Raw genomic sequence first — 14,319 nt, 5'->3', positions numbered from 1 at the left:
TGCTGTTGTTTGTGTTTACTCCATCTAAGCAGCTGTCCTTATGAGCCATGAGTGAGGAACCTATGTATTTTCCACCAAAGCGGTAGGAGTACCCACCTTTTAATGAGTACAGGGTGGACATAATTCTTAGAGAGCAGCTGACCCTTTTCTTTTAAAACTGTCATTTAAATTTAGCGTTTGAAGTTTCTCTTTAGTCTAATGGTTTTCCGATCACAGGAGAGGTAAATGGGTGAAGCAGTTTCTAAGGTCTTATACACCTTACTATGTATCTGTCTTGTTCTATTAATCAAGTGAGCAGTTCATTTTCCAAATTAAAATTTTATTTTTTTTTATTTTATTTTATTTAAATAAAATTTTAATATTGAAAAACCAAAACAATTCCCCCCTGCCAAAGAATACAACAAAGACAGAGAGCATCTGGCTGTCCTAGAAGAAATCTATTGGCTCTCTCAAGAGTTAATCTTTCAAAGATTATATTGGATTTCATAGAGGTAAATAGATTCTCATGATGCATTCTATCCCCAAAAGCAACAACTTTTCTTAATGTACATGCATTGCACAATAACATCTTAAAAATGCAAAATAAGACATTTTTAAGAATTCATTGCTGTAAGTCAGAGCTTATATGGACATTCAGTTTGATTAGCTACAGCCAAAAGCTAAAAGGTACATAACAGAGCCTGAAAAATTAATGAAAGCCTTGCTATTTTAGTTTAACATCCCTGGTTTTCTGCTCTCTAAACACCGCTACCGTTGCAGCCATCGGTTTCATAACAGAATGTTTTACCAGACCCTGCAGCAGACACACAGACAAATGAACTCAAGGTTGTCCTGAAAAGTCTGTGAAAACACCTCAGGAAATGTTGACTCTTACAGTCTAAGGATCAAAGCTGAATTATGTAAAGTTAAAGGATTTAAATTCTTTAGATGATGAATTGCATGTAGCTGTTTATGAATGTTTTGTTTTCTAATTATGAAACTTGTTTTCACTTAGTATAAAATCTAGTTCTTTAAGAATATGAATAATATTCAGTATTTTTAAGCATCTTTCACTGTTTTAGAACTGAACTTTCTGTGACATTTTGTAGTATCAGAAAATAGGCACTTGCAAAGGAAGCCTCATATTTTCAAATGTTCGTGGCGAACAGTGTGATTATGGCATCGTGGCTTTGACAGCGTTTCAGTAGCCTCGTATTGCAGTGGTAATTAAAATGCATTGGCCCAGACCCTGCTGTCCTTGCTGAGATCACAACTCCAAAACACGTTCAGTATTAATGTGCTCTTAATTATTGTGGACCTGGTACCTAGAACTTTCAGCTAAGATCACGGGCTCGTTTTGTTAAAATTTGTGTGGAATTTGTGGTAAAAGGCAATCTTTGATTTAAAGCATTTACAACGCATGGCTGGCATTTAGATTTTATCCTGCGGGAACCCAGTGTGTTTCCACGGTACCAGTGTGGCCTTAGATGACAGAAAGCTGACAGATTGAGGAGTCCCGAGTCCCAGGCTGGTGCTCCTGCCCCAGCATCCTTTCGTTTCTGTGAACGTACTAAATGGCTTTTTCATAGGAATGGCATTGGGATTTGAATGACATTATCCCTAGACTAAAGGTCTAGTGTTTAGTTACTGATTTTTATAGGACAATGACCGTTACCTGTTGTTCCATAAGTACTCTTAAATAAGAGAATTATTAGTGTGTTAATGTCTAATGAAGTCATCAGATTGCTCCTGGCTTCAGTTTTCATCACTGAGATGAGAACTTGGGCATTGATGATTATCTTTTTAGAGTCCAAGCCTGTAACTTATCACGTGATTACTTTTACCTATCTAACAGGTTGGAACACATCAAACAGGTAAGAAGCCACAAGAAGGGGAAGGGCTTGTGGTTAGTTTTGGCAAATTCCCCTCATCAGCTCTGTGCCATAGCTTTCCGTTTCTAAAATAGAGATTAAAATGTTGGGATTTTTCTCTCACCTTTTATCTGTCTGGAGTGTAAGCAATGACGAGGGTACATAAGTGCAACACCTTGTACATTAGTGCTTCTTGCTACAACCGTAACATTTAATCAATAAAAATATGCCTTTTGCTTCTTTGATTCATAAAACGCTGAATGTCTCACTAATCTAAACTAGAGAGGAACACGTATTTGCAGATGACCTTTAACTGGAAACAGTAGATGATCACCCTCCTTGCCTTTCAGTTGAGGAGTATGATACCAGTAATGCAAATTTTCAGGCTCTCGCCATGTAAATGAACAAAAGAGGTGGCAGCACACCTGTCTTTTCAAAGCTCAAAGCATCACACACGCGCAGGAAAAAAATAAAAAAGGTTACACTACAGTCGAGCATTCTTTCAAAGGGAAAATCCATCACTTTGAAGAATTTACAGAAGAAAACCTCCACAGCAACCAAAGCTGCAGGCGAGTGAAAGGCAAAATGCAACTGCTGAGAAAAATAAATAAAGGCCTTTACAGCAGTCCCATTGAATTGAAATTTTCCTTTATCACAGACTAGGCTATTACAATCTTCTTTTCTACCTCTAGCCACATATTTTAAAAGAAGATTTTCTAAATATAAAAATCTTACAGTAGAAGCAAAGTTTCTTATTAATGTGTTATAAAACATCTCTTTCTGTACTAAAACACCACCTGAATTTGCCAAAGAACTGATCCGGCTTAACATCTCATTACTGTTATCTGCACGTGAAACATCGATCAGATACGAAAAACGGCAGTTGAGTTTGCGGAGTGACGGAAACGTCATTTTCCGCAGGCGCTGGCATTCAGCAAAGCGCACCCAATGCTTGCAAAGACCTTTGAGCACAGGCGAGACCAGGCGTCGCAGCGAAGCCTTCTGCAAGCCACGATGTCCTTCGAGGTCCCAAGAGCTGCAGCAGCCCAGGTGTTCGTGGCATCTTTTTCCACGTAAGTTTAACCAAAACCTTGGGCAACGTAAGTTCGCAGACCTCTTTTTACAGAGGCCGTGTCCTTTAACTTTTAAATTAAAGAAATAGTCTAAATGAGATGTAAATTTTATTTACTGGTGTTCCATCTTAGCAGGTGTCCTGAATACTGGGCTGAAAGCTGTAGCTCTGCTGAGTCAACAACCTTGAGGAGAAAGCTAAAAGCAAGGTAAGACTGTCGTCGTAATTTTATCTGGGAGGGGGGAAACTGAATTTTCTTTCCCCAAGAGCAAGGTGCCACAGAAAGAGTCATGTATAGGACTCGCTGAAGTTCAGACAGAAAATAAGGAAAATGCCTTGAAATCCTGGGCTGGTAGCGGGATGGGAAGGGCGAAGGCTGATGCTGCTCCCGGCTATATCCTCCCGAGGAACAGGAACTATTTCTCTTCACACTGACCTCTCTCAAAAGGTGGCAGGCAGTAGCCATCCTGGGTTTCTTGAGCTGTAGAGTCGGCAGCAAGCCATGACCAGCTGGTTGCCTTCAGAAATCCGCAGTCCCTCGACACTGCCTACTTCTGTGGCCCCCAGCCAGCCTTGACTTTGATGGTAACATCCTGCTCTAAACACAGCGTGCTACAGCACTGTAAAAAGTGTATCTCGGGTTGAGGCTAAATCAATGTAAACCTCACGTATTTTGCATCTGTGATGATATTTGTGAGAGTTTTCTTTTTCTTCCCCACAGAAGCTGTGTGGGTCAAGCTCAGATACAGGGTGACCAAGGGAATACATTGCTGCTGGAGGGGGCCGGGGCCCAGGCACGTGCTAGCACGGCTACCGGCACAGGCCAGCAAGTTGCGTTGGACCGGAGCTGGCTTCTGCCGAGCCTTCGGGAGCGTATCCACGCTTCCATTTCCAGAACCGGTGCTGAGCTGCCTCAGTGGCTCTGCAAGGAGTGAACTTACATCCAGCCTGCCTTATTAGCGCTGGCTTGTTAAGGCTTGTCCAGAGCAGGCTGGCTCTGCTCCAGGTAATTCAAACATCTGCACTAATGAGAGACTGATACCATGTTGATATTGTTTTTTTGGAATATGTACCTAATCGGGGTGTGTTTGGTACCAACCACCGGTGACAGGACAAGGGGCAACGGGCACACACTGGAACACAGCCGTTCCATCTGAACATGAGGAAAAAACTTCTTTGCTTTGAGGGTGACCGAGCACTGGGACAGGCAGCCCAGAGCGGTTGTGGAGTCTCCTTCTCTGGAGATACTCAAAACCCGCCTGGACGCCATCCTGTGCGACCTGCTCTGGGTGATCCTGCTTTGGCAGGGGGTTGGACCAGGTGATCTCCAGAGGTCCCTTCCAGCCCCTGCCGTTCTGTGACACCTTGCGTTAACAGCGCTGTAGGAGCAACGCTGCCTTGCGGCATCTCTTGAGCCGCGTCCCCCGGACCCGCGTGTCCGTTCCGGTCACGGGTCCTGCACTGACGCTTCCCCCACCCCAAGGCGCGTTCGGGCCCGACGGGCTGGGCTCCATCCAAAACCCGCTGTGTTGCTCTGCTGGCGGTTTTGCGGCTTCGGAGGGTTTCTTAGGGTGGGTAACGCCAGACAGCCGAAGGGTGCTGGTGGCTGTTTCTCTGGGTACCCCTCCGCCTCGGCGCCAGGGGCCTGCATGGTGCGGGCAGCCCGGTCCGGAGCCCAGCGCTTGGCCTGGCTGCTGTGACCGTCCCGCCGCACGCAGGTGGCCGGGGCCGGCCCGGGCCGCCCAGCGCCATCTTCCGCTGTGGGGCGGGGCGCTGCCTGACCACCGCCTTACCCCGCTGAGGGCCGCTTCCCGCCGGGCCGGGGACTGGGGCCCGGACCGGACCCGACCCGACCCGACCGGACCTCCGGGGAGCGGCCGCGCCCTCCCGCCGCCCCTCACGCCCCGCTCCCGCCTGGAAAGTGGCTCTTCATTGACTTCGCCGGCCGCAGCCCCCGCCTCCCATTGGCCTCCCGGCCCCACGTGGGCACGGCGGGCGCCCTTGTGGTTGGCCGGCGAGGGCGGTGTTGTGGGAAGGGAGGGGGTAAAGCGAGGGGGCGGGAGGCAGTTGCCCGGGTAACGGGAGAGTGAGTAGTGGCGGCGGCGGCGGCGCGGAGCGGTGGAGCTGGAACCGGAGCCGGGCGCGCAGGGCGGCCCCTCGCCCTGCCCCGGGCGCATGGGCCGCCGGCCCGCGGGAGGAGCAGCGCGCCCAGCCGCCCGTCCCGCCACAGCAGCGCTAGGTACCGGCGGGGACCTGCCGCCGCGCGGGGAGCCCGCCCGGCTCGCGGGAGGGATGCGAAAGTTTGTCCCGGCGGGCTGCTCCGGCGGCGGGAGAGCCGGGGCGGGCGGGCGGGACGGCGGGACGGCGGGACCCCGCGCCCTGCTGGCGGTGAGGGGCCGGCAGCGAGCCGTGCCCCGCCGGGGAAGCGGCTCCTGCCGCCGGGTTGACGGGGTGGGGTTGGCGGCGGGGGTGTCCCGGCGGGGCCGTGCCCCATCCGCACCGCGGCTCGGCGGGGCCGGCGCCGCCCGCCTTGCCGTGGCCGCTGCCCGCCGCGCTGCGCTGAGGCGGGAGCGGCTCCTCCGCGCTCTCTCTCGCCGGTCGCCAGAGGGGGGGGGGGGGGGGGGTGTGTGTGTGTGAGGCGGCCGGTGGCGGGGCCGCAACTTCTGCGGGGGGCGCGGCGGCGTGGGGCCGCGGAGGGGGCTGTGCGTGAGGGGGGGCCGCGGGTCTCCAGCCCCTCTCCCTCAGCCGAGGGCCCGGGCGGTGTCGCGGGGCTGAGCCCCCGGCGGGGCGGGGGCCTCCCCGTGCTCCGAGCCTGCCGTTCGGCACCGGGTGGGTGTTGCTGCTGCTGGTCTTTATTATTTTGATGATGATGATTTTGGTTTATTTCTTATTGTCTGCTGGCGCAGAGGGGTGCTCGCTCCTCCCGGGGAGCCCACGGCAGCCGCGGGTGCGGGTGTCCCCGCGGGGTTTTGTCTTTCACCTCGGGCTGCCGTAGAGACCGGGGAAACTTACTGCTGGGCTTTCATTTTCCGTGTAAAAAAATTAAAAAAAAAAAAAAAAAAAACCAAAAAAACAACCAAAAACAACTTGTGGAGAAAGACCCGCGAGTAAATTTTGTTTTGCAATCACAGGAATTAAAAATTTCCGATGCTGTGAGATTGCTTTTCTTTTTTTTTCTTTTTTTTTCTTTTTTCCCAGGAGGGGAAAAAAAAAAAAAAAGTTGTGTTTATCTGCTTTGCTTTTAATGAAAGAATAGCGACCAGGAGGTGTTGTTGGGGATCTGGTTATCTAGTGAGAGATTTCTGAAGGACATAAGTGCAGGTGTGGGTCCTTCCAGGGCTGCGTGTGAGGACAGACCCTGGTAGGACACATCCAGGTACAGCCCTTGAGGCTTAAATCCAAGAATATGAAATCATCTGAGGCTCACCGAGATCCGTCATACGCTTAAGCCGTGGTCGGGTTTAGGCTCTGAGCTCCTAAAGCTGTTTTCTCATGGAGGTTTTGAAGCGCGTGGCCCAACGGGGTCCAGAGCCCGTCCGGGGCCTGGGGATGTTGCAGCGGTAGGAACATGCGATGCCAAGTGGCCGAAAATCTGTTATTTTGCTGGTTTTAGCATCTCTGATGGCTACGTGGTGATTTCCCCAGCAAACCTTTCTTTTTCTTCTTATCACTTCTATTTTGTTTTTAATGCCAGTTGTTAACAAATCCATGTCTGCAGTTAGCTATGCACAGATATAAAAAGCAAGACTTCTTTTTGTTTGGGGGGGGAATAAGAATAAATTCAATCTAGATACTTAAAATGTTTTGGTTTGTGGTTGGTTTGAATGAAACAGTCTTTCAAGCTTCAGGATACATTGTTTCTTTCCTTGTTAATATAATTGTTTTTATATGAAACAATGTAGCTCACTTAGGCAGTGATACTACATATCCAGTAATGCATACTCTACAGGCATACACTAAGTACTACCTACACATAGAAATTTGCATGTTTCCCCAGAGAGTCTGTCTGGTTCCACGATGGTTAAAGCCATCCCATTGAATGCACAGGAACTTCCAGAGAGGTTGCACTTTTTCTTCTTCTAATTTTTTTTTTTTTTATTTTCTGGTTCAGGGGACCTTTCGTGCAGAGAAACGTTGTCCTTAGTTGCACTGGTTATGTCATGCTATTCCAGCGTGGCATTACACGATGTGACTGATGCAGTCTCGTGTGTCACATCACAGTGAAATCACTGGAGGGAGAAAGTTTTCGTCAGTGGGACTTGAGGATATTTATAAAAGTTGTGTTTGGTTGGGGGTTTTTGTGTGATATTTGTTGCTGAGGTCAGAAGGCCCTTTACTGCCTTCAAGCTACCTGTACGATTTCCATGGATATCAGCAGGTGTGAAACCACAGATCAGGAGGAGATTGTGGTTCAAAATAAGATTTGAAACCTCTTATTTCTCTATAAAATGTGTTTTTCAGATTATTTTCAAATGGCAAAACGTAGCAGCACCACTGCAGTCAGTCATGTTCTTTCCTGTGGTCAGCAGAAGGACAAGAACTGGATTAATGCCCTACCACTTCGTGGTGAGGAGCAGTAAAAGAGCATTTGAAGCGAGAGGCAAAAGCGGCATTTCGACCTGTTGTCTTGTGGTTTTTTTTGCATCGGAATAACGAGGGACCCCAGCACGTAGAACAAACCTGTTCATGTATTTGACCAAATATCTGCCTTATATCTAACGGGTATTTGATCCAGGTATTCAGTTTGGGCAGTGCTGAAGCTCTGTAGAAAGATATGAGTGGGGTACAGACACCCAGTTTCTACTATGTTTATGGAAAAACTATTTTTCATGCTACCCATCCTTTAGTGATGGGAGAATGTCTGATTATTAGGATGATTTTCCTTTTTATTATTTTCTTTCTTTACACAGGACACTGAAGTTTGGAATTTTTTGGTGCTTGTCTCACAAGCAGAGCTTGTATCGACAATATGCACATGAATATGCGGTCTCATACCATGCTCAGCTAAAATAGATTTGATATTTAGTCTTTTTTAGATATGGAATCCAGCCTAATAAATGAGCTTTTTCTGGTGCCTGCGTATTGAAGCCTGCTGATATTGATCCCACCGTACAAACTAACTCAGGGAAACAATTTGTCTCTGTTGGAGTAAACTTGTGCTTCTTAGTACAAAAAGAACAATATTTTAAGGTGGTTGAGTTGCTAACCTGTGATTTCAGATGCCATGTTCTTTCCCAAGTAATAGCATAACCTGTTCATTCACGTGTTCTTGTGCCAAGGATTTTGGGAGGTGGCACACGGTAACCTTATGAACTGTGGAGAAAGATCCTTGGGTTAGAGACCATCCCCAGAAGGGTAATGAATTTAGCTTTAGATCCAGAACTTGAATCCTTGAAGACTGAATCTTGAGTTGATCCTTGCAGGTTTTAGTCAGCTTCGCAGTAGGCTCGACTCTGATGTACAGTGTTGTCATTCTAGGGTGCTTTTAGGTAAGAAGGCCCAAAAGCAAGGTAACACGCTAAATAGGCATCAAAGCATTTTGAGAGGTTTGAATGAAGAGTGCAGTATGTACCAAACATGTAGTTATTGTATCGGTTCTGACTTGCGGCTCCTGGTGGTGGGCAAAGAATATCAGTAGCTATGTTTTCTTTCAAGCTGGTAAAAAATGCCTTTTTTTTTTTTTTTTTCCCCCTTTTAGGTATTTGTTTGAATACATAGAAGAAGATGACAAGCGTGCATGGATGATTTTACGTAATTAACACCTGCTAGATTTGCAAAAGGCAATTATCGCTGTGAAGTGTTTACATTGATTTATGGGAGGAAGGTTGCCCAAGAGAGGGATGCTGATAATATCAACACAGTGGATTAAATGCACATTTACACCTTTATTGACATATAAATTATCCGTGCCAGGAATGCACTGAAAAGGCTGCTGATGGAGCAATAATGTGGCACAAACTACTGGGTTTGGATTCAGCTCTGTCATCCTTCTGTAAGGCACATGTAAATGGAAACCTTCATCTGAGCTAAAATAGGATATAGAGGTTCACAGAATGGCTGCTTGTTAAGCTAATGAGCAGCGATGGCACACAAGAATTTAGAAGGATGATAAAAAACACAGACGAGGTTTGAAGGAATTCTCTTGCCTTTTTTTTTAATTATTTTTAGATTTTTTTTTTTGTTGTTCATACTATGGATTTTTAGGGAAAGCTTAAAGAGGCTGGAAGAGTCTTTGTAGCTGGGAAATGGAACCTGGCTCTGAATCCAGCCAACATCAGAAAAGAAAGCCTGTGACACATGGACTGGAAGATCAAAAAAGGGTAAGTGACAAAAGGCGGAAGCATTTTCTGCTTAAATTGCTGGATGAGACACAAGTGGCAAAATCGCTCCTTATAACTCTTTTATCAGTTGCAGTTTCTGCTCATTCTGCTTAGCCAGCTGTAGATCTCTTCTCCTGATTACATATTAAAAAAAAAAAAAAGTTTGTCTTTCTCTTCAGGCTTGTTGCAATGTATGGGGCAAAGAGCCGAGGGAAAGGAAAAATTTAATAGGAGTGAAATAAGGGAAAAATTCCCAGAATTTTGGCTAGTTGTTGACGAAGAGACATACAGAGTAAATGAGGTATACTGACTCTTACTGAGTCCGATCAGATTATTGATTTATTGTAACTTCAACTTTTTATTGATATCATTAGAACAGTTAAAAAATTGGTCTCTTGAGGTTTGGTGAATAAATTTGCTGAAAATGTTGTACGCTTGTCAGTATCCTTATTGTCCTGACGGTAGCATTCGCATTTTACTGTAGTGTCCAGATGAGACTTTGACTTGAAACAAAATAAAACGCACAGTGGAAGGTGCTTAGTGTCAACTGGCGGGCCTTGTTTCGTACGAGGGCTTTGCGGAAGCTCTGCGGGTCAAGGTAGTATTGTAGTATTTAATACTAATGGATTGGCATATTAAGTTGACTTAAATGAAGTTGCCATCTCGGAAAAATGTAGCTTGTGAACAATTGGGACTTTAAAGTTGTTTTCTTGGCACCAGTCAAGCAAACTGTAACACTTGACGTGTTTCTACTGTATAAATCATTGATATTGTTTTCCACACAGATCTGATGGGTGATAGAAAACCCTGTGTGTTCAGCTTTGCGTGGAGAGCGCCTTTTTCATGTAGCTTTTACGTATGATTTTTATTTCAGTCAAAAAGTGAGTTGGAAAAAAAAAAATTCACCATCGGCTATTAGTTTGCTGTTCAATACTGCTGTCTAATTTCGGGGAGAGGGAGGTTTGTGTCACAGTTTCATCAAGTCCGCTGAAGAATAAAAGCGGTTTCCCTGACACCCCATTAGAAATCTAAGCAGCCTGGAAAACTTTAAGAAATGGGACAAAATGCAGCTGTTTCCTTAGAAATGACATTTAGGGAACACTTATTTGGGGAACCAAATAGATGTCCTAAATATATTTTAATTGCACCGAGCATGATCTATTAACTGATAAGCTGCCAAGGTCTTCCTTCTGCTTTTTTCAAGGAAGCGTTTTGGGACTGAAGTAAATCAATAAGGGTTGAAACAAAATCCTTCTATTGACTTAATTTCTGGAGTCTGCTAGTACACTTTTTTCTCCTTAAGTATACATTATACTGCATATTGGGTGTGATGGGAAAAACATTTGGGACCCATGACACCAAAGTATACTATAATTGTTCTGATGCACCAAAATTAATATGCAATTACGTCTGTCTTCCTTGCTGATAGGTATGGAAGCCTACATCTCCCATCTGCTCCTGGCTCTGGGTATTCGGTGCACATGTAGTATGGGGCCTCTGAGTGTATAATATAACCCCAAGTGAGGCTCAGTGGCAGCTGGGATAACATCAATTGGTCATGCTTTGCTGACATTAATTTTAACTTGAACTCTAGCCGTCATGGAGATTATTAAATTTATAATGATATATGTAAGATCCATTTTAATGACTCTGCATGCTTGGGTGATCTCTCACTTCTGTTTGCAAAACAAGTCTTAATAGAGTATTACATTTCATTTCCTATAGAATTTTCCAGGGAGAGGTTCCTGATGAGAGCTTTGCTTACACTTATGTTTACTGGGAAAAATCAGTTTGGAATAAAAAAGTTGGTACAACTCAGTTGCTGTTGTGGACTTGAATAGTAATATAAATTGTGGTGTTCTTAAGCTTAAAATTCTGAGATTTCTGCTTGGGGAAAGTGGGTGTGTGATCAAGGGCCATTAAAATTAATCATCGGTAGACGCTTCTGTAATTGGAAATGAGTCTTGTGCTGGAAGAAACAAGACCAAGCTCATTTTAAATCGGGCGAGTGCATTCTTCTTTTTATAACAATATATTTTATGGACATCAAGTCAACCGTTGTTTAGTGGTTTTGAAGCAATAAGAAATCAGTGTATATATGTACACCGATCGATGCATCTGGCGTGTCTTGTCCGAGTAAAATAATAGAAAGCTAGGTTTGCATTTGTGGTGTAGAAATAAAACTTAAATTTGCCTTCCCCCCCACCCCACCCCCTTGATAGGTATCTACTTGGTAGCTTTATTGATTAAAGCAAGACAAGATTTAGTTTTGTGCTTAGCTTTTAGTGGTATGAGGTTTTGCTTTTTGTATTTTGGCTCATCTTCAAGAACTGGAAACTGGGCTGTGTCTGACATATTGCTGAAATCAGTAGAAGCAGGTTCTTTTCATTCATCGCTGCGTTAGCTTTCCAGGCTGAATTTGAGAGGACTCTAGTTGTTAATGTTTGGGATAGCATTGCATCTATCTACATAACTTACGTCGGCTGTAGTGGGAGTTACATAGCCGAAGTCCATGCAGCTTGTCATATAAAAGTAAAAAATTCGATCAGGTTTAACAACCATGTAAGTGGACCCTCTGAAGGTAGTAGGGTTACTAACATGAATACTAATGTGAATCAAGCGAGGAGACTTTATGCCAGTATGTGACCTTGGCAACAAAGTTTTTAAATACGGGAGTGGTATAGGTGATATTATAGACTTGTTGAGTTTGTATGTAGGTTATTGTTTTGATATCAAAAATAGATGATTGCTTGTGACCAGTAAATTCACAGGTTTGTCTTGAAGAGGAGACTTGAGGAAATCACTGTAAAGCAGGTGAAAACTGCTGCTAACATAATCTAGTTAGGTGTATTTCCGTTGTCCTGTGTAATGAAAAATTTAGTACTGCCCTGTGTTCTGATTAAATACTTTTTCTGCTGAGTGAAATGGAATATTTCTTCAGTAGGTTTCTATCCATTCCTACTCTTCCTGATTTCTCGTTCAAATTAGCAGCTCTAAGTTAGTGGGACATGGTAAAGAAATGTGTATGTGTAATAGTGACAGAAGCGTCTTCTGTTCTGCCTGAATGAACCCTCTTTGATTAAACAACGAGTAAAATAGAATTGTGAAGTTAATTTAGACTTTGGAAGGATCTCTGTAAATGAGATCATTGCTTATATGTGCTCTATTGTCCAGCTAAACTTCTAGCTCTAATAAAAACTGAAAATCACAAGACAAGCAGAGACTTATTTGTGCCTACCCTGGTATATTAGGCTAGCAGGTTTTAGGAAGGACTGGCTTTGTCAGCGGCACAGAAAGCAGTGTGCTAATATTGCACGCGTGGGGCTTGTCAGTGGCTGGCTGCTTTTGTGTGTGGGTTTTGTTTTTTGACTGCAGAAAAATTGTCACCCTGGACTTTGACGTGTCAACTCGAGCCACCCAGCCATGCTACCACAGATGCGTAGCAGACCCGACACTGGGCCTTGTAAAGCTGAACTGATGGTGGTCTTCCAGTAGGGGTTTGTTGGGGTTGTTTTTCCCCCCTCTTTCTACTTGATAGAAAACTTCCTCATCTCTCTATTTTGAGTGAAGAACGTGCGAGTTGTAGTTTTATAGCGTTAAAAGCAGACTAACCCTTTTTCGTGGGGATCTTCTCTTTTGACTTGTTTTTATTGAAGCAGCTATGATACACATGACTGAAGCCATATGCTGTAGCTTTCTCTTTGGTTTTTGTTATGTTTTTTCTCGGTTAGTATTGACACACTTAAGACTTGCTTGAAGATGCTTTGCTGCTACCTTTCTATCATACTCAGTTTAAAGAGCTTAAGTGGTCTCGCATGTATTGAACTTCTCATACTGAGAACTTGTTGTTTAAAGTGGGGCGATGTTGGCCGAGCACTGTATTTATTAGTAGATTTTGGTGCTAAGATATTAAGGCAGTTGTTTTTGAGCCAGTGTGAAAGCATTCAAGTACAACCACTTATAAATTGCAGCAAGGCTTACCTTATGAAATTACAGGAAGCTGCTATGTGGTGTTTTGATAATGTAACTAACTGGGCTTTCATGGAAGGGAAACACAATAAAAATCCACTGAGCAAGAGAATGGAGATGTCCTAACCTCTCCTTCATTTTGCAAAGACTTAAAATCTTCTGTAGATAATAATAATCTCTGAAGATTTTGGTTCTTAGCTATGGGGTTTATGTTCTTATTCTTTTAATTAAGATCATTAATAAATCTACTTTAAACCTGGTATTCACAGAATCAGATTTGGGAGACGTAGTTACGTGGATGGGCCTTGGTGATCTGTCCAAGGCTCGGCTTCTGCTTTAAGGTCGTAAGTTTTCTGCCTTTAAGATGCTCCTGAAACCCATTTTGTGGGTGTGCTGTCCGTGATTACTTTAAACCACACTTTGTTAAAGAAATGGGCTCAAAGAACAGGTAGATCAGATCACTTCAGCAATGCAGATTTGAACCTTGATGATTGTTGCAAGGTATTCTGTTGTTATTTTTCTTCTGGTTTCTGTTAAAAGCTCTTTCTGTAATGGTTTTAACGGAAGAGTGGTATGAATGAGTGTGAGTTTAGTTTGTTTGGGTTTTTTTAAATTTTTTGTGGTTTTTGTTGTTGCCAGTTGTCTTCCAGTCAGACTCTGGTCTTAAAGAAATGTCCTTGATGAAGCAACAGGGCTAGCTAGGATTGTCAAAAATATTTCTGTAAGGTAAACAGTGAATCTTGCCTGTTGAGCTGGTGTCTGTTGAAATATTTGTCTAGTTAGAGGAATTTTGCAAACTTTAAAATTAGAGTGTGATTTTTTTTTTCTTTTTTCCCAACTTGTGTACATTTACATTAGGATGTGATAGAAAGGGTCTGTGGTGATGTAGACCAATTGAAGATTAGACTGTGAGCAACAAACTTCATGCCCTTGAGGTCTCTGTGGTATAGTTTCATCTAGAATTGACCTGGGTGTAATACTGTCAGTTTTTTATCTTTTTGCCCTGTCCTTCTTCCCCCAAGTCTGTGTTAGTGTAAAATGAAAAAAAGCTTGTGTGTGATTTCTTTGAGGTCTTGCATGAGTTATTGGGTTTTACCTCTGTTTTGCT

General features: G+C 44.1%; 1 protein-coding gene across 3 annotated transcripts in view; it reads left to right on the top strand.

The window, feature by feature from the left end:
* The first annotated feature begins 5,027 nt into the window (after nucleotides 1–5,027).
* NAV2 (neuron navigator 2) overlaps nucleotides 5,028–14,319 on the top strand; it is a 406,583-nt gene continuing 397,291 nt past the window's right edge. For all 3 annotated transcript variants that reach the window (XM_075755360.1, XM_075755358.1, XM_075755357.1), the window contains exons 1-2: nucleotides 5,028–5,161; nucleotides 8,621–9,242. In XM_075755360.1, the coding sequence (XP_075611475.1) occupies nucleotides 9,168–9,242 (75 nt within the window). In that variant the 5' untranslated portion in view covers nucleotides 5,028–5,161; nucleotides 8,621–9,167. The remainder of the gene's footprint in view (nucleotides 5,162–8,620; nucleotides 9,243–14,319) is intronic.

The sequence above is a fragment of the Balearica regulorum genome, chromosome 5 (assembly GCF_011004875.1).
Source record: "Balearica regulorum gibbericeps isolate bBalReg1 chromosome 5, bBalReg1.pri, whole genome shotgun sequence".
Lineage (NCBI taxonomy): Eukaryota > Metazoa > Chordata > Aves > Gruiformes > Gruidae > Balearica > Balearica regulorum.
Note: the sequence above shows the minus strand (reverse complement) of the source record. Positions and strands in the feature narration are given on the sequence as shown.